The following is a 19,154-nucleotide window of genomic DNA, read 5'->3' as shown; positions in this document are numbered from 1 at the left end:
TCCTCATCTCATGATGAGCATCGTCACAATCGGTACTGCCAGGTTTTGCGAGAGAAACAAGCGACCAGGTCTAACGAAAACAAGCCCAAAATAAGCTACCGGTACTATAGGCCACATTTACTGTAGCACAGACACACACACACACACACACACACACACACACACACACACACACACACACACACACTCTGTGTATCGGATACAATAGCCGATCTATAAGGTCACAACATGAGCTTGTAGATCTGCTATTTTCTTAAAGTTTTGAAAGAAATTGTGAAATATTTGGAATATTTTTGACGCGTTTTAACAGCAACCAACTTAATAAGCAACTACACTTTAGTGTTTCAAAAAAAAAAATACAAACCCGCAACTACCAATATTTACAAGCGACTTTACAGAAAAAACAAGCACCAAAGGACATGGCAACACTGGTTAGAATGGGCTGGTCATAACCAGGGAAATGAGGGCATGGCGTTTGTAAACAACGTTTCCAGAGTTTGTTTAGTTTTTGCCTGGTAACTATGATTGCTCGTAAGCCTGATTGCAAACAAAACACTGTCTTCTTCTGTCCTTTCCATGTCTCCTCCCTTCTTAATTTTAGCGTTAATTCAACGCTGAGAGAGGGTACACATGTAAGCGTCTGATCATTCATAAGCCTGATTGCAGCCAGGCTGCAGTCACAATGCCAACTCCTCAGCATGTTGCTGTGTTACATTTAGAGTTATTGCGGGTCTGACCTTTTGTGTCAGACTTTGCTCTGTGTGTGTGTGTGTGTGTGTGCGTGCGTGGGGGTGTGTTTGTGTGTGTGTGAGACTATGCACATGTATAAGACAAACTGAATGAACACACTGTACTCAGTGCCAGTGAATCAGGTTAGCCGTGGTGTCAATTAGGTTTAAGCTAACGTGTGCATTCATGCCGTAGACTAGAGCATCTCTGTGTTGATACACTTAATCTACTGTATGTGTGCGTGCGTGTGTGCGTGCGTGTGTGCGTGCGTGCTATGTGCGTGTGCGTTTGTGTGTGCGCACGTTTGTATGTGTGTGTGTGTGTGACGTGTTCCACTTCCATGCCAGGAAGTCCGTAGTTTATGTAATAAGTTTAATGTAGCAGACATAATGACTTCTGAATAATTGTCTGGACTGGTCACATGAAAGTCATAACCAACACCTTAGGGTCAACGCAGATGGAATTGTGTTTTGTGTTTTCGGGGAAGGCGAGAGAGAGAGCATGCCGATATCTCCCACAAATGTTGGTCAATATAGAGACTTAAGGTAACGCTTAATATTATAAAGGTATGCATTTAATATACTGGATGATCCTAAAACGCTAAATGAGATTAGCCTTTGGCTTTACCGGAAGTTGCATGCTAAGCTTTTGGACTTAAGCCCCGATTTATACTTCGTCGTACAACAGCGTTTCCCGTGCCGGAAATAGCCGATCTACAAGCTCACTGCTACACGTCACAGTGCCGGCACGTTGTGCACTTGTAGACCGTCTATTTTCGGCACACAGGACAACCATCGTACGACGGAGCATATTAGATTAGGCATTAGAGAGTCAGCGAAGCCGGGGCGACCATGCATGCGATTCCTCCTGCACAATTTGACTGGCAGGCTCAAATTCCACCGCACACGTTACTGCTTGGCCTCGGTCCAAGTTGGATAACACGGCGGGGGTTTTGAAGTCAAGAGCCCCTGACTTCCAGCCTCCCTCCCCCTCCTTCTCCTCCCACCCCGTCTGAGATGCACTCTAGGAGGTGGAAGTCTCTCATTGGGCTTAGATGCACTTGATTCCCGGAGAAGTAGGGTCCTCTCTGTGGCTGCTAATTACTTGCTTGTCCTCAGCACCAGGTCAAGCATGTTGCCTTGCTACAGGACCCAGGCTCCTCTCGCTCAAAGAGAAAAGGGTTAGGAGAAGGATGGGGGGGTCAGTGAAAAACGGAAGAATGTTAATCTCCCCTCTTCTGTGGAAAAGTCCTAATTCTTGTTGTCTAGAGCCCGGCTGCTTCTATTAAAAGAGATGGTCTAGTCGAGTGTCACTAAACTGTGTGTGTGCGCACGCGTGTGTGTGTGTGAAGTGGTTGAAGTCGAGGGGCGGGGTGAGGGTTTCAGAGATCTACAGTCCTGGCAGCGGGCCGAAAACAGAAGTACGGGCCTGACACTAGCGCTACTGTTCACATTCAGTGACAAAAGGCACTGCAGACGGGAAGGGAGGTGTGAAATAGGGAGTGGAGAATATTTTTCAAAACCACATCGTGCCTCCCGGGCTTCACATTACCAGAACACTGTGGAGAAAATGTGATTTTACACTTTTTACAGTATTTTTCACTTATATGGTTTTTTGGGGGGTTTATTTTTTTTAATGAGTTCATTACTCTTTTCATTGCTGCCACCTCATGAGTCCAACCCATGTCTGGCAAACCAGACCCATAAAGATCTGAAAACAAAGTTAACTTAAACTCCCTTAAAATGCACAGAAATAGTATCTCTTTTTGAAGTTCAAAAACTTTTAATTTGTTAATTTGAGGTAACTCTGTGTACCACCCATACATCCAAGACTTTGTGTAAGTGGTTCCAAGGACCCACAATGCTATATTGCTATATAAAACGTTTAACCACTTATTTTGAGTACTGTATGTTAATACAATATAACTGAGGTGGTTGTGCTTGCTCTTCTTTTGAGAAATGTAGGTCATGTGGTTGAGTAGGACCACTGCTGGTTGACAAGTAGTCCTGCATGCTTAAAACGCAATATGTCCTCCGCTCAAATAGGCTTTCTGTATCAGCAAGCTCACAATGCATCACTATGCGATGCGTTTTGAGCTTGTTTTATTGTAGCCATGAGATGTGTTTTTCAGCTTGTAGATCTTCTATTTTTGGTATTATTGATGAGGCCGCTGAACATTTGAGCTTCCACGTTTTAAGACTGGTTCTCAACATGGGGTTCGGGGACCACTGGGGGTCCAAATGGACCCTTGCATTTGTAAACTCTCACAGTTAGATAAACACTGAGGATTTTACAGTTTAGAATCGTGTCCCAAAAGATTAAAAAAAGGTTCCATTGGTACACTGTCAGAGTTAAAGACCCATAAGAGTCCATTTTTGGACCTCTGGTGGGCCCCAGACCAGATGTTGAGAAACAGTGCTCTAAGAAAAGACCCATTTGTGTGTTTGTCTGTAATGATGTCATCACTTTGAGCCCATAGCGAAACGCATAAGGTCATGGCCAAGGTCAAACTACAGGTTCAAGCACGGCAAGATCAATCTTTCTATTTCCAGAGCAATTATTCTTTCCCTGTCGGCGAGCTGGTTATTCAGAGTCATGAACAATGAGGGTTTGTTCGTGCCCGTTCATAACCTTTGCAGGTAACGCTGTAAAGCCAAATTTATGCTCTGTCGCACGATGGTGTGTTGACGTGCCGAGAACGGCCGAGTATAGCGGACCTTCGAGCTCACAATGTGTCGCGTCCGCAATGCGTTCTTCTTCTGAGCTTGCAGGTATACCGTTGTCTTGCGACGAAGTCTGAATCAGGCTTTCTGGTTTTGATGGTGGCAGTCGTTCAGGTCATGTCATAATGAGGACCCCAGCGTGGTGTTAGTGACAGCTGTGTGTCAGAGCTGCATGGTTGAAAACAGGAGGACCAGAGGTAGACAGAAAGATGGTCTACAGTGCTGTATGCATTATGTCAGAGAGAGTGAAAGAGTAACACATAGGCATGCACATTACATAGTGATATTTATTCAACGTTCAAAAACACACTGAGGAGCAGAGCCTCGATTTCAATGGGGCAGAGAAACATGAACATAATAGAAAAACAGTACATTTTCACACTGCAGTTTCTTCAAAGTAAAGTATGTTGGGCATAGAGCTTTTCCTATGGCAGAATAGACTTTATGAAGCTGATGGGAGCCAGTCCTGTCAGCAGGTATGATGAACATGTACATTCCACTGAAGAACTGATGAAAGAAAGGAGGGTCTCAGACTCATTGTGCATTGCTGTAGGTCCGGGTTTCCAGAAGGTGGCGTACCCATTTCCTGTTGCCGTTCAGTTTCCCATAGCTTCGTTTGATTGGCTTGGCAGCATATTTGAACCGGAAACATACAGTATATAGACGTAAAACTTAAGGTTTGTGCCTTTAAGCAGGGCTTTGTGAATGAATAAATATCTGATGTTTTTTCAGACAGAGAGGCCTAACCAACTTTAACATAAAGGACCACTGATGGCTACCTACCACAGTTATTATCAACTGTAATACTGTATAAATAATACTGTATTATTACAATATTATTTGAGCTTTTATACGTGACTCAATGAAAGCCAAGTGGGGTCCAAATGGACCCTTATGGGGCTGTAACTCTTGAGAGTGCACGAATGGAACCAAATGGACCCGTAAGGGTCCATTTGGTTCCATTCGTGCATTCTCAAGAGTTACGGAGGGTCCGTGGCCCACACTGGGGGTCCTTCAGAGATGAGAAAAGTTGGAGAAACACTGTAAATACAAATGCATGTTGTATTTATTAGCTGCAGCGAAGCTGCTACTACCCCCTTGGAGGTAAGAAGGTGCGGTCAGGCTCGTGTTTGCTGAGGGAAAAGCAAAGCTGAGGTCATGTTGGTTCGTCTTGTGCCAGGCAGCTCCAGAGGAGAGCGCTGGGTCTCTGGAGAGAAACACATGCTGTAAGTAGGCAAACATCTCCTTCATAATGGGTGGGATTGAGAGCCTAGTGCCTGTGGCTTTCGGATGTGGTCAGCACACAGCTTCCCCTGGAGGGTCAGACGTCAGGCGTGTGATTGAATATATTTCCCCAAAATGTTTTCCCAGTGTCACTCTGTATGAGGCAAGACGTATACAAACGGGTCTGCCTGCCTGTTTGTCTGTTTGTTTGTTTGTCTGTCTGTTCGAGGAGAATCTTTGCAAACTGCTGGACCCGATCCCCACCATATTTCTTTTGCACTCTGCCAGTAGGCCAAGCTTTTTTTGATTTATGTTTTTTTTCTCCACACAACTACAAGTGGTTGTTAAGCAGGAGGTAATTATGCGGTTTACATGTGTTAAAAGACACCTGGATGTGTGTTTGTTGCCTGCTCCATCGTGAGGTCATTTTCTTCTGGACAGTGATAATCTAAAAGTTGTTTCATCCACCGCCTGCCCTCTCTGGACAGTGATTGATTAATTGATTAATTGCTTGCTTGCTTGCTTGCTTGATTGATTGTTTGATTGATCAGACTGGGTCAATTCAATTTGCAGGTCGTTGATCTGGTCTGGTTCTACAGTGGATACAGAAACAGTGTGTGCATGCACGTATGTTAAATACAGTACCAATTAGTAGGATGACACTAATTAAGATAGGATAACAACATAACAAACACTATAAAAGTTGAGTTAGTGTCTGACCTGGCCATCTACACCTGGGACTGGGTTGGTCAGGTGTGAATAACTGCAGCCATCGGTAGATAGAAATAGAGGCATAGGTATTGTGTGAATTCTATCACCGGTAGAAGGGACGTATAAATAAACGTAGAGACTTAGAGATTGGCCTGGCCGTCTGCACTTGAACCCCTCTCCCATTCACTTGAAATGTGTGCAATGCCTGATGAGGCTGGTATATCTTTGGTGCCGTCAATATCATGTCACCCTACCTTGTCAGAATGCCTGCATTGTCATCCTGATGCGTGAGTGTGAATGCAAGGCGCCACTTTACTGGTTCCATCACGTCAGTGCGTGAGGTACGATGCTTTTACATTAAAGCCTAGTTCAAACCAAAGACATCATGAAACCATCGCTCATCGCAGCAACGTGCCGAGTTGAAACTTGTCGACCGGGTAAGCATAGGCCATAGTGTATGAACCAGGTGAAGAGTTATTTCCTCCCCTCCCCCTGCTGTCATGTAATTTGCTAATTGACCCTCTCCCCCATGTGACCCGTGGTTGACCCACAGGAGTATAGGCCCTGTGGTTGGTTTTTAGACCCACTGGGGCAGAGATCTCATTTAAAGGGTTATGAAACCCATAGGTTGATTTTGCAGTTTGTTTTCCAGTTCAGGATAAAAACTACAGCTGATTAAAAACAGGGCAGGACAGTATGCAATGCAGCTGCAACTATGGTAGGTAGAACAATTAATAATGTGTGTGTCAGATATAGGTGTGCCCAGAACCATGAGTGTGTCAATGTACACGCACAGACGGTAGAAGTCAACAGTATTGTCAGTACTGTTGCCTAAATACACTCATTATTAATTGTATTGCTGCATCTGTGTTGCTTATAAGACCTTACACAGCCTGCCATGTTTTACCCTACAGTTGTTTTTAACCTGAACCGGATAGCAAACTACAAAATCAGCATACGGTTTTATCCCCCTTTAACAGGTTAAGGGGTTCAAATCTCTGTCCTGCTCATGTAAAACAATAGCCGGGGAGATCTTTTATTGTCAGCAATGTGGGGAGATTGAAGGGAGACATGTGTGAAAGACAAAAGATTTCTGTTTTGACGTAACGGGACAGATTGCATGAAGGAAACGAGAGATTAGCATCATCACAGCACAGAGGGGGTGTCCTGGCCGCAATTGTTTCCCTCTGAAAAGCCGCAGATATTCATAGGATTAGTATGTGTCAGTGTGGATTAGCAAAGGCAACACTCCTCAGTAGGGGGTCGTGACATGGTTAGCATTGACACTGGATGCTCTTGACAAACTTCCTCCTCTTGTTTTACTCGGTCACTGACGCTTGATTTAATACATTGTTGTCTGCCGATGGCGTGTGCCGAACATGGCCGATCCTGGCTACTTTCGGCGCATGACACCAGTGCACAACAAACTATGTGTTGTTTTCATGAAGAGAAAAGAAAAAGAAGGGATGGGGGGACAGGGAGAGCAAGTAGGAAAAATAGACAGATGACAGGCGGTGGTCAGGCCTGGTTGAACAGTCGGATGGTAACCGGCCATGGAAGCTGTTCAGTTCTGAAACCTGGTGGTCTTGCCCTTGATACTGTGGTAGGCCTCCTTGCCTGGCTGTGGTCGTTGTAGGGGTGTGAACAGTTTGTGTTTTTATTTAAATTTTAAATCACACATTTTTATAAAGCAGGCTTGAGCATAGTCTAGTAAAGTATGTCAAAATGATGCTACCTCACAATGGGTCTTTTGATATGTTGCGACAAGAACTGCTACTGAAAGTGTGAGGAAACATCGCCCAAAGAAGTTACGGTGATGCTGTGCAGATCTGTTCGGTTTACATTCCCAGTGCATGAAAACAGTTTGTGATTGGTAAAAAAAAAAAAAGACAGCCTCCGGGGGAAGTACATACAACGAAAGTCCTGTCGTGTAGACATATTCTGCCAGGCTTTTCTCCTTGTGACATGAGAAAAGGCTGGGAACGAGGGTACACATTTGCTTAGCTGTCGCCATGGTTGAAGCGTGATATAATTGTAACATTTACTGTTCACTGTTTAGCTGATGAACTGTAAGGACCATTTCCCAGAGGCTGTGACTCATTTCTAAATAGCTGTTTGCTAATTGTAACTGATTTGCCGACACCTAGTTGAAGCTTTTATTTGTTGTATTCATTAAATGTTGACAAACACAAATAGTTGCTAATTACTGTAGGTAATATATTTCCATGTTTGTAGGCTATGAAATTAAATAAATATGGAACTGGAAATGCAACTCCTAAGACTCCTATGCTATGAAAGGTCCCTAGGGGAGGGGGAAATTGCTTTTACTACTTCACCCAGCAGATGACTGCTCAGATGGGTCACATGGACGGACAGGGAGAAGCTTTTAGAGGTAAAAAAATGTCTCGCTCAGGGACACGTAGACTGGGCGAGCCGAGGGTCAAAGCGGTTATCTTCTGATTCCCAGACAGGCCTCTCTACCCACCCCAGCCACCCACCCACCCACCCACCAAAGTCAAAGCTTGTACACCAAATAACATTAATTAAGCTGGATGCCTAACGACCGCTGTAGCATAAGGTCACATCCATGAGAGGATATGGCGGGCCCCCCCGGTAGGATGAGGTTAGATGGGCGAGACAGAGATGGGACGACATGGCGAGGTGAAATAACAGCCTGAGACACTGCTGGTAAACCAACCAGTATCTGCAAGCAAATCTCAGCTTATATAGGAGCACTTGTGAGTTTTGGCCAAGGATTATGCGAACACCGTTTGACCTAAAACTATTCTGGGGTGTTTAACTGAAGGTTCTGTTAGATATCAGAGCTCTCATGTGTGGTTGTGGGCGCTACCTCATCCCGTCAGGAGTCAGACTCCATGGCATTTAGATGGCGGTCGCTGGGTTTATAGCCGCATTGCAATTAGGCGAGTCGCCGCGCCTTCTTTGCATTCTGTTCACATACATTGAACGTAAACACTTTTGAATCTGTGAAGAGAAAGTAGAGCTGGGAATCACTGGAAGTATTTAATCTCTTAAACCTTATATATTCATTACCCTCTACACCAAATCTCTGCTGAAGTGATTTAATTTACAATCTGACCTGTGAGCTTGTAGATCTTATTTTTGCCGAATGTTCGCCCCCCAGAATAGGGACTGTAGGGTTCATGTGGTTAAATAATGATTCTTGTTCCAGTACTTTGAAATCAATTCATAATATTATGAATAGTATATCTTTCCGTGTTGTGCCATGTCACAATATAACCATTTTAGCTTTAAAGCTTGCACAATCCATATTTCTATTAGAAACTAATTCTGATTGCATTCACTTTGTTGACACATTTTGATATCAAAAAGTGGGACAATCTGAATTGAATGTATGGTATTTGGTTCTCTTATAGACGTGTGTGTGGGTGTGGGTGTGTGTGGGTGTGGGTGTGTGTGGGTGTGGGTGTGGGTGGGTGACGTAACAGAAAAAGGAGAGACAATGTTAAATTTCACCATCTCGGTTCAAATGAAAACATACTGTATACAATGGAATATAAAACACATCTCTGAGGAGAAATGTTAAATACCATCGCTGTTGGGCAAGAACCTCCATATCTCTTTTATTTTTTCTCCTTTCATAAATCAATACTATTTTATTTACTTTACGTCTGTCTGTGGGTTTTTATATATTTAAAGAAAAAGGTGACTAATACTCATAACTCAATTTGATCCACTGGAACAAAGGTTTTCTTTTTATTCCCTGAAATAATAGCTTTTGATTTCCACCTGACAGCAACGATATGAAATTTCACGAGCGTGTTTTCTTATCATTTTCTTTCTTCACACGTATAGCTCAGAAGCAGAGATGGCTCCCTGTCCATCATTGCCCCCACAGCGGACGATACAATTACATTTCCTTTTCACTCTTGACAGTGTGACATATTATTACGCTGTGCGGCGGCAGCGCTCAGATAAGCTCATTAAATGAGCCTCTATCATCGTGTTTGAATGATAGGCATTCTCTGGCCGGTGGGTGGGTTTTCTGCATGTCTCTTCATTACGAGCTGATGACAGACAAAGCTGTCTTTTGTTTAGAGCCTTCATCTCCTTAAAGAGGCTCTGTCACTCAGTGGTATGTGTACTTCCAAAGGCCTATGTATCTAGTTATGTTATCTTCCTGTCAGGCCCTAAAGGCTGGGCAGGGCGGGGTAAGTAGCGGGTGGGTGTCGGATAAGATAAATTTTTTTCCTTAAAGGTGCTGCTTCTTCAATACAATCAAGCGCGTCTGTCTTAAATGTGTCCCCCCTAGCAACGTGACTCCGGTGCTGCACGTTTCCACACAGGCAAGGCAGTTGCACGTTCTGTAATACCATTATGTAGTCAGGAGGAGGGGGGAGGAGGCAGTGGTGAGGATAAAAAGTGCTAGAAACGTAAGTAAAATTTGCAATACCACAATGTAGAAATGATCTGTTATAAGTAAAAGTCCTGAATTCTACATTTTACTTGATTAAAAGTACACCAGTATTGGCATCAAAATGTACTTAAAGTACCAAGCGTAAAAGTACTCATTATGCAAAACATTTTCTCAAAAAAACGTCTTTGAAAACAAGCAGATCTACAAGCTCCCAACACATCGCAATGCACTGTGAACTTGTAGATAGGCTATTTTCAAAAAGCCTAAGTATAAAATAGGGCATAAGTGGTTAATGTATGTTTTGTAATAATAATGTAAATCTGCACTGTAACTAGTAAATAAAGTTTTCAAATAATCGCAGTGGAGTCAAAAGTACAATATTTGACTCTCAGATGTAGTGTTGAGTAGAAGTATAACGTATCAAAAAAAAAAAAATACTCAAGTAAAGTGAAAGCTCAAAAGCTCCTCAGAATTGTACTTGGGTTCAAAGGTTCAATGAGTTTGTCCTTCCATAACATAGTACATGAAGGAACCAAGTTAGTTACTCAGGTCCTGGTCATGATTAGCCTGGTAAACCCCTCCCTCCGGAAGGGGGGAGGGGGGGGTTACCAGGCTAGGTCATGATGGCAGAACAAAATACAAAACAAAAACTTGTATACAGGTAACAGTAGTTGAGTAAAATGTGCTTTTAAGTGCTTTCCACCACTGGTTCTCTCTCTCTCTCCACAGCTCACGTTCACAGTAACACAATTATGTAGTCTGGAGTGGAGGGAGGAGGGGGTTTGGGGGAGGTGAGGTGGGGGGGGGGTAATAGCTTTCTTCCGAGAACAGGAAGAGTTGGCCAGCTGAAGAAAGAGAAAGAGAGAAGCTGGGAGAGTGAAAGGATGAGAGAGAGGTATGATAATGAGCCAGGGAGACTGAGGGGAGAAGTGTGTGTGTGTGTGTGCGTGTGTGTGTGTGTGTGGGGGGGGTCTTGGTCAGGGAATCACCACATAGTTGACATTCTTTAGTGACTCAGATCCCACATTTTAAGCCTGATTTATACTTAGTCGTGCGCTGGTGTTGCGTGAATGAATCCACAAAGCTTGCAGATCATCTATTTTTGGCACGCGGCGCCGGTTAAGTATTATTAACCACTTGAAAGAGTACAGTAGTTTACCCCAAAAATGACTTATTTTCTATCAATTACACACCACATGTTTTGTTTTGTTTTTGTCGCATTCCTGAGCCAATAATTTGATGACCGGCGGGGGTTTCCGGTAGGTCTCTGGAGTGTCCTACTAACCCATGACCCGGTTATCAAACTATTGGCTCAGGAATGCGACAAAAACAAAAAAAATCAATGCTTCATGGGGTGTGTAATTGATATAAAATAAGTAATTTTTGTGGTGAAGTACTCCTCTATACTTAGTAAACTGGATCTGAGTTGCAACTGTACAGTACATGGTAAACCTTTTTCCCTCCACGACAAATCACTTCACCAAAAAATAGCCAATCTACCAGCTCAAAACGCGTTGCACTGCGATGTGTTGTGTGAGCTTGTAGATTGGCTATTTTTTGCCAAATTTTTGCCCCCCGGAATATGGATGCTGGCAAGTGGTTAAGCATGCAGCATTACCCTCTCAATGAGATATGATGTAAAAATCATACCATTGATTGATTGATTGATTGATTGATTGATTGAATTGATTGAATACTTTATTAGCAGTTTGCAAAAAAAAAGCACTGGAAAGTACAGTTCAATTCAAGGTCTGCTAAGAGTATTTTAAACCCAAGAAAGCCTATGGCTTGTTTCCATTGGGGTCCTTTGTACAAAAAAAAATGTATGGATTGGTCAAATGAATGTTCAACATTTTGGGCCTTGTCACTTTCGCTGATCTGCCGGGTTAAGTGTTATTACAGTGGATGTTAATAATATATCTGCCTTGTGTTACAATATTCACATCGCCTGTAATATTATTTTGTGTCTGATTATCTGCGGTACATCGCGATGACTAAAATGTTCTAGAAGACACTTAAAAGTTCCCCCAAACTCAAATGCTTTCCAGATGAAGTTGACCATGTTTTTGTCTTGTTTCTAAATGGTTATAATGTGGACAATATGCTATCGATGGCCTACAGCTGTCGGAGGCCAACGCGCTGCTCTCTGTTAAAAGATGTCGTCAGCTGAAGAGATCTTACAGTAGATAAACTGTGCGTAAGAAAGGAATGGTTTCTGTTAATGGACGTCCACTGCATGTGAGTGTGTCTTTGATGAGGGCCTCCAGTGTTTCTTTCACTCTGGCTAGATAATGTGGAAAGCTGCTTTCAACAGGGTCATTGAGTGTGTGTGGTCCTAGATATGTTGGACTTGTACTTGAGCTGTGTGTGTGTGTGTGTGTGTGTGTGTGTGTGTGTGTGTGTGTGTGTGTGTGTGTGTGTGTGTGTGTGTGTGTGTGTGTGTGTGTGTGTGTGCGCGCGTGTGCGTGTGTGTGTGCGCGTGTGTGCGTGCGCATGTTACGTATGTTTGCTTGTTCTCTTGTGCTAATGCCTTTCTCAGTCAAAACACATCTTGTTCTATCCTAAAACAGGGAAATTCAGACCAATGAATACCCTGGAATGTTTACTTTTGTCTTTGTTGTCTGCTAAAAAAGCCATAAACTCATTTTGTAGTTATACGCTGTTTTGTCAACCCCCCTCCCCTCCACACACACACACACACACACACACACACACACACACACACACACACACACACACACACACACACACACACACACACACACACACACACACACACACACACACACACACACACACACACACACACAAACACACACGCTCCACCCCTCTCCGTTGGGGTGTTTACCATCTTCTAAAATGCTGTGTCAATCTTATGCGATTTTACTTAAAATGGTAGATGGTTCATTTATATACGTAGCTCCTTTATCCAAAGCACTTTACAATGTGCATTACATTCACCCATTCACACACAGATAGTGGAGGAAACCATGCATTTAGGGGTTCAGTGCCTTAGGGGTTCAGTGTCTTGCTCAAGAACGCATGGGACGGCAGGGGATAGAACTGGAAACCTTCCGATTCCCAAGTGGCCGCTATACAGATACATTGCTATGCTATACCTACAGTATATATTGACACACAGTGGCCATTTTTTCCCCGTACCCACCTAAGACTGATACTTAGTTTGCATGCCGGTGTTGCATGCCATAATTAGCAGATATACAAGCTCACAATGCGTCACATTCGTGACACGTTGTGAGCTTGTAGATGTGCTATTTAGCCTACTGAGCACGACACCGGCCGGCATGCAACTAAGTATAACTGAGCCTTTAAACCCTATACCTGGTTGAGTGGACTCCCTCACGGCTCTACTAGTACTACACTACACTACTACTACTACATTAAATATCTGGTACCCAAATGCGGAAGTAGAGCGTTCTTCCGGGTGCTTCAAACGCCAGTGAGCAACTTTCATTGAAATGAATAGCTGGGGGTGGAGCAGTCCGCCCTCTAGATATATCATAACTCTATGCAGCGAGCCCAGTCATCTTTCTCTCCTCAGATGTTGTGCTGCTGACAGGGCAGGCAGGCAGGGCAGTGCTGGCTGGCATACGTACAGCAGTGTGTGCCATTGTGAAGGAGGCGTGTTGTTGTGAAGCATGTGGCTCCGTGTTCACATGTTTGTTTTTGTGTGGTTTTGGCGTACAGAGCGAGCGTGGTCTGTCACGGGTCAAACCCCAGTGTCACACCGTCCTGACCCAGTGTGCTGTGGCTGTGGCCGCATGCTTAAAGGCTGCAGGCCTGGCCCGAGAGTGTGCTAATTGTATGCTTGTGGCCAGCCCAGAGTATATAGTAGCTGTCGGGTGGAAACCTTGCATGTCCAAAACCGTTCCTTTTTTTTATGATATATATATTTTTAATAAAATAGTGAAAATTACTAGATCTACAAGCTCACAATACGACGCATTGTGAGCTTGTAGATCGTCTATTTTTGCTACTTTTGTGTGACAATCTTGTATGACAAAGTAGGGCATTAAAATGTACAAAATAGTAAATTGAAATATGGAGATACGAGGTTTCTGCCCGACAGCGACCATAGGGTAGCTCTGCTGTGGTGGGAGGAATGGGATGGATGGACGCTGCTTGCGGCTGTAATGACCCATTATCGTGGTAGTATCTATAAATGGACACATTCCTGTTTGGTAGGACGCCTCTTATATGGACAGCGTTGCTTTGTCTTTTTCTCGGAGCTGCGCCCGGGAAAAAAGAAACCCTGAGTCAGCGAAAGAAATAAGGTAGTGGGAATGGATTCTGGAAGGAGGCAGAGTGTATGTGTGTTTGTGTGTGAAAGTGAGAGACAAAGAATGAGAGAGAGAGAGAGGGAGAGGGGCTGTGTATGCCGCTGGTTGAGCGGGTGGGGGGTACTTCAATAGGCGGACATACTGGGCTGTCATAGAAGGCCTTGTCTATGCTTGTATTATGTGGAGTCTGTTATGGGGGTGCTCAGCACCCCCATAAAAGCTGCACTGCATGTGGTGGCAGGGCTTTGTGCTGTGATAATGCTGTTTGACATGATACCAGAGAGTGTGAATTCAGTTAGGGCTGCAACCATTATTCGATTTATTCAATGCATTTTTTGATAAATCGAATAATTGAGAAACATGCATTTTTTTGGATACTTTATTTTATTGTATTTTTTATATCAGTGGGTCTCAGGGTCCAGGGACCCTCCGAGTTCCTTGAGGGGTTTCCAAATGCACCCTTACAGGACTATAAGAGTGTAGATATTTCTACACTCTCAGAGTTATGGGGGTCCTTGATATTACAAAGTTTTATATACCTAAATAAATTCGAATTGATGTTTATAATTGACTAAATCGATTAATACTGTTTAAGCCTTATTTTATACAAATGTCCCCCTCCAATTAAATCGGTTAGCACAACTGCTGCTGCACACCTGCGTACAATGCACGTGAACCGTTCCACAAACTAATGATGCTCTCTGTTTGCTCTTCTCCTTCACAGTGGATCCAGCGGACCTCTTGAAGATTTTAGATTTTCACAGTTTACCTGAGGGCGTATCGAGAACAACGGGTTTCTGCTCACATAGGAAGTCGACGAATGGACCAGACGTGGCCTACAGGGTCTCCAAAGAAGCCCAACTCAGTGCCCCCACCAAACAGCTGTATCCAAGTACGTATCTGCACAAATACTTCTTCTTTGAATGTGCTCAAATCACTCATTAGCTCCCTTTTAAGATCCCTTATTTCTTTACTATTTCTTTCCAGTCCCTTCTGGATTAATCCACCTGTTGTTCCACATTGTCGCTATCTTCCTTCCTTTTGTCTGTCTTTGTCCATTTTGTTGTTTTCTGTGTTGTTTTCAGGTGTATATTTTTTATGTTTGACTCCTAGTTTGCACCCTCTCACTCATTACGACTTATTTTACTGCAATTGAATATTTTATCTCGAGTTTAGAGAGGTTTATTTTATTGACCGGAGAGAGCTGAAATCTCAAGCAGCCATCTGCCTAGCCACGCCTACCAAAGTCCCATCTGCACAGTACTTAACATGCCAGAGCCCAGTGGTGGAAAGTACTGTAACTCGGATTTGATTAAAGTTCCTATTTGAGAACATAAACATCAAACAAGTAAGCATAAAGTACGCACATGAACTGAAATAAATTTTATTTAACCAAGTAAAACCTATAGTCTTAGAAAAACAGACTTGAGTTACAACTGTACTTTTTTTTCTCATCTACACCAAATGTCTTGCCGATCTACAAGCTCAAAACGCATCATAATACGCTGCGTTTTGAGCTTGTAGATCGGCTATTTTTGGCGAGTGTTCCCCTCAGGATGGGCATGCCGGGGTTCAAGCGGTTAACCACTTAAGCCTTGAACAAAAAATGGGCCCGTGGGTCCATTTGGTTCCATTTGTACACTTCTCCATTTGTTTCCGTTTTACTCCCCTCCTGCTCAGACCCCCCCCCCACATTCTCCCCACCGTTTTCCTTTTTTACGACAGACTTAACGTGTTTTAGTGGCGTGTCTTATGACGCGCTATAACCCCATGTTACTAACTGCCTCTGCTATGTAAGGGCCTTGACCTCTGGCGAACCCTGTGACCTTCCACCCAAGGCCATAATAAAAAAAAAGGGGGGAGCCTAATGTTTAACACGCCTGAGAAAGTCATGTCTGTTCCCTTTCCTTTCCCTGTGCACCCCCCCTTCATACAGCTCCAGGTAGCTGTTTTTATTGGTCATGATGATATCACACGTTTGATGTCACTAGGGCTAATAAATTATAGTCATGGAAGTTGGGTGGGCCACATCTGGTTTTTGCACCTATATCCGCCCTCCCTGCCTCCCTCCACATGCATGCACACGCACACACACACACACACACGCGCGCACGCACACGCACGCACAGGCACAAGTGCACAGGCACCCGTGCACGCACACACATTACTCATCTTCCCTCCAAGGGACACTCAAACACATACACTATATATACCGGTACTAGGGCTGTCCCCAACTAAAGACATTTTTTCCAGTTCAGGTGTAAAACTACAGCAGATTAAAAACATGACAGGCTAAGTAACACAGAGCTGCAGCTAAGCAAATTAATAATGGGAGTGTCCAGAGTCATGGGTGTGCCAATGTGCAGCAAGCATAGTCACAGTGGTCAACACAGTATTGTTAATGCACATTGACACGCCTAAATCTAACACACCCATTATTAATTGTATTAGCAGCAGCTGTGTCGCTTACGTTACAGTGTAGTATAAGTTCAGTCTTATGCTGCCTGCCATGGTTTTACCATGCTCTGTTTGAAGCTGAACTAAAAAGTCAGCTAATAGTCATAGGAATTTGGCGACTGTAAATCGATTAGTTGATTTAATCAACATATTTGTACAGTTGCTGCATGTAATACAGAGAGCAGCCTTTTCAGGTTGGTGAGCTTGAGAACAGAACATTCTAATGTTGTTTTCACAATGACTACTGGCTATGGAAAGTTATAGACTGGTAGATAAAGGGTTATATCTAGAATTTATGATGTGCATGCATGTCAAAAGCATAAAAAACATTAGACTAATCAGATAACAAAGTCAGATTAGTTGATTATTCGACAGCCCTACACTATACATACATTTCTCTCTCTTCAATTCTGGGTTCTCCTGATACACACAGGTTGAGAGTAGAACAGTTCCGGTGCTTCTCCTGGTCATTTTGTACCTTTTCGTGTTCGTCTAATAACACATTATGGACACGTTTGTGTCATGTCGAGACGTTCGGTAGTTCTGTTTCCCCACACAAGCACACTAAGACCCCCATGGGTCCATTTGGTTACGATACGTCGTGAATTCTGTATTTCGTTTAGCAGAGATTTGGTGTAGAAGGAGGTGTAAAAGGAGGGGGACTAGTATAGAGCCCTGGGGGATCCCGGTCACCCAAGTATAACATTTCTTTCAATTCAAATTGTGAAAATAGCTGATCTACAAGCTCACAACGTGTTGCATCCCGACGCGTTGTGAACTTGTAGATCTGCTATTTTCACTACTGTTGTGCGACAACAGGGCATTAACCACTTAAACTGCATAGAAGTAGGGCATTAATCTACTGAAAAACGTCAAAAAAGGTTTCTCCCCCGACAGCGTCGATGTGAAAACATAGTAGGGTCCAGTATGATCTCCCCACTGGGAGGAGGGGGGAGGAGGGGATGGGCCGAAGGAGGCAGGGTAACAAACAGTGTGGGGATGAAGGGGGGAGGGATGGAGGGATGGAGGGAGGGAGGGAGGGAGGTGCGGGGTTCCATTTTTCCCTCGTTGTATTTGTGCTGACGTGGCTGTGGTTGAGTCTACTGTTCACTGCTTCACAGCAGCATTCTTCTCCCTCTCCTCTCCTCCTCCTCTCCGTTTCCTCCCTCTTCTCTTCTCTTCTCTCACTCATTTCTTCCCTTGGTTGATTTGTTCCCTTTTACCCCCCCCCCCCCCCCACACACACGTTCCTCTCCCCTTCCCCATGTCATCTTGTCCTTGAATGTTGCTGCCAAGCAATGTTTTACCTCGTTATGTTTCCTCTTCTGACTGAGATACCGTCGCCAGATCGTGGTTAATTCCGCACAATGTGGCCTTTCTTCATCTTTTCACCCTTTTTGCAATAAGTCAGTGTTCAGCTCTGTCGCTGACGAGCTCAAATTAGCCCATTCAATCCGGGAACGCATCTGTGTCATTTTAAGATTTCTTTGGCTGTTTTTCAAAAATCGTGAACATTTGTGCAAATCTTTGAATATATACTTTTTTAAAGCGAACATTTGTAACTCAAATCTTCTGCTTCTGCGGGTTCCTGGAACAAAACATTTTGAGATGGGGGTCTGTGGCCAAATACATATCAAAATGTTTGCTGGTGCTCCAACCATGTCAAGGACCCCCAAAATGTATTTGGCCGCGGTGTGGACCCCCATCTCAAAATATGTTGTTCCAGGGACCCCTAGAAGCACAGAGCACAGAGTTAAAAATGTTCGCTTTAAAACATATATATATTCAAAGATTTGCACAAATTTTCCATGTTTTTAAAAAAAATAGCAGATCTACAAGCTCATAGCGCGGCACTCGGTGCCCTGCTATGAGCTTGTATATCTGCTATTTTTGAATAGCCAAATAAATCTTTAAAATGATGACACAAGATGCTAACCCGGTCTAAATGGGTTAAGTGAAATTAGTTAATGTTCAGTAATGTGAAGCATGCAAGTTGTGAAAGGCTAAAAGTGTGTCACAAACTTCGATGGTCAGTCAGCCACGTCAGTAAAGCGTGCAGGGCTGTGTGTCACAATATTTCTTCTCAGCGCCAGTCAGCGGAGGCTCGCATTGGGGTTTCGTTGGGCTTTGGAGGACCTTTGATCTGCGTCTCCTTCAAGCGGCTTAAGGCAAAGAACACCGCAAGGCTGTGCTGTAGCCTTGCATGTCCTCTCATGCACTCCACAAACACTCGTACGTTTCTATTGACTTTGAACTACTGTAAGGGGAGAAGCAACACGCGGCTCTGTTTGGATACACAGATACTATAATTACATACATGCATGCAGAGTACTACTCCCGGAGCGTCCAAAATAACAGTCTGTATAATACAAAACAGAATGGAGGACTTCATAAGAGGCTCCACGTTGTCCTGCGGATGCAGACTTAAGTATCTGTGGGCTTTAGACTGGCCGTAGAAACCCAGAAGTGACGTCATGTTCCCGACCGGCGGCTCGCCGTTATTTCACCCCAACATTAAGAAAGAAGATGAACAGCTAATATATTCCACAAGGCCGCTGAGCTCATTAGATCCCTTTGGTCCATTTCTTGGTCTTAGCCCTAGCCCCATAA

The 19,154-nt window shown here is 43.8% G+C and overlaps 1 protein-coding gene across 2 annotated transcripts in view; it reads left to right on the top strand.

Moving 5' to 3' along the window:
* The window catches only part of col5a1 (procollagen, type V, alpha 1), a 139,482-nt gene that overhangs the window by 14,959 nt on the left and 105,369 nt on the right, over nt 1-19,154 (top strand). For both annotated transcript variants that reach the window (XM_080419608.1, XM_080419607.1), the window contains exon 2: nt 14,812-14,979. In XM_080419608.1, coding sequence (XP_080275734.1) covers nt 14,812-14,979 — 168 coding nt within the window. The remainder of the gene's footprint in view (nt 1-14,811; nt 14,980-19,154) is intronic.

The sequence above is a fragment of the Gymnoscopelus braueri genome, assembly GCF_963280865.1.
Source record: "Gymnoscopelus braueri genome assembly, chromosome: 22".
NCBI classification, from domain to species: domain Eukaryota; kingdom Metazoa; phylum Chordata; class Actinopteri; order Myctophiformes; family Myctophidae; genus Gymnoscopelus; species Gymnoscopelus braueri.
This window is presented reverse-complemented; position numbering and strand designations above follow the sequence as displayed.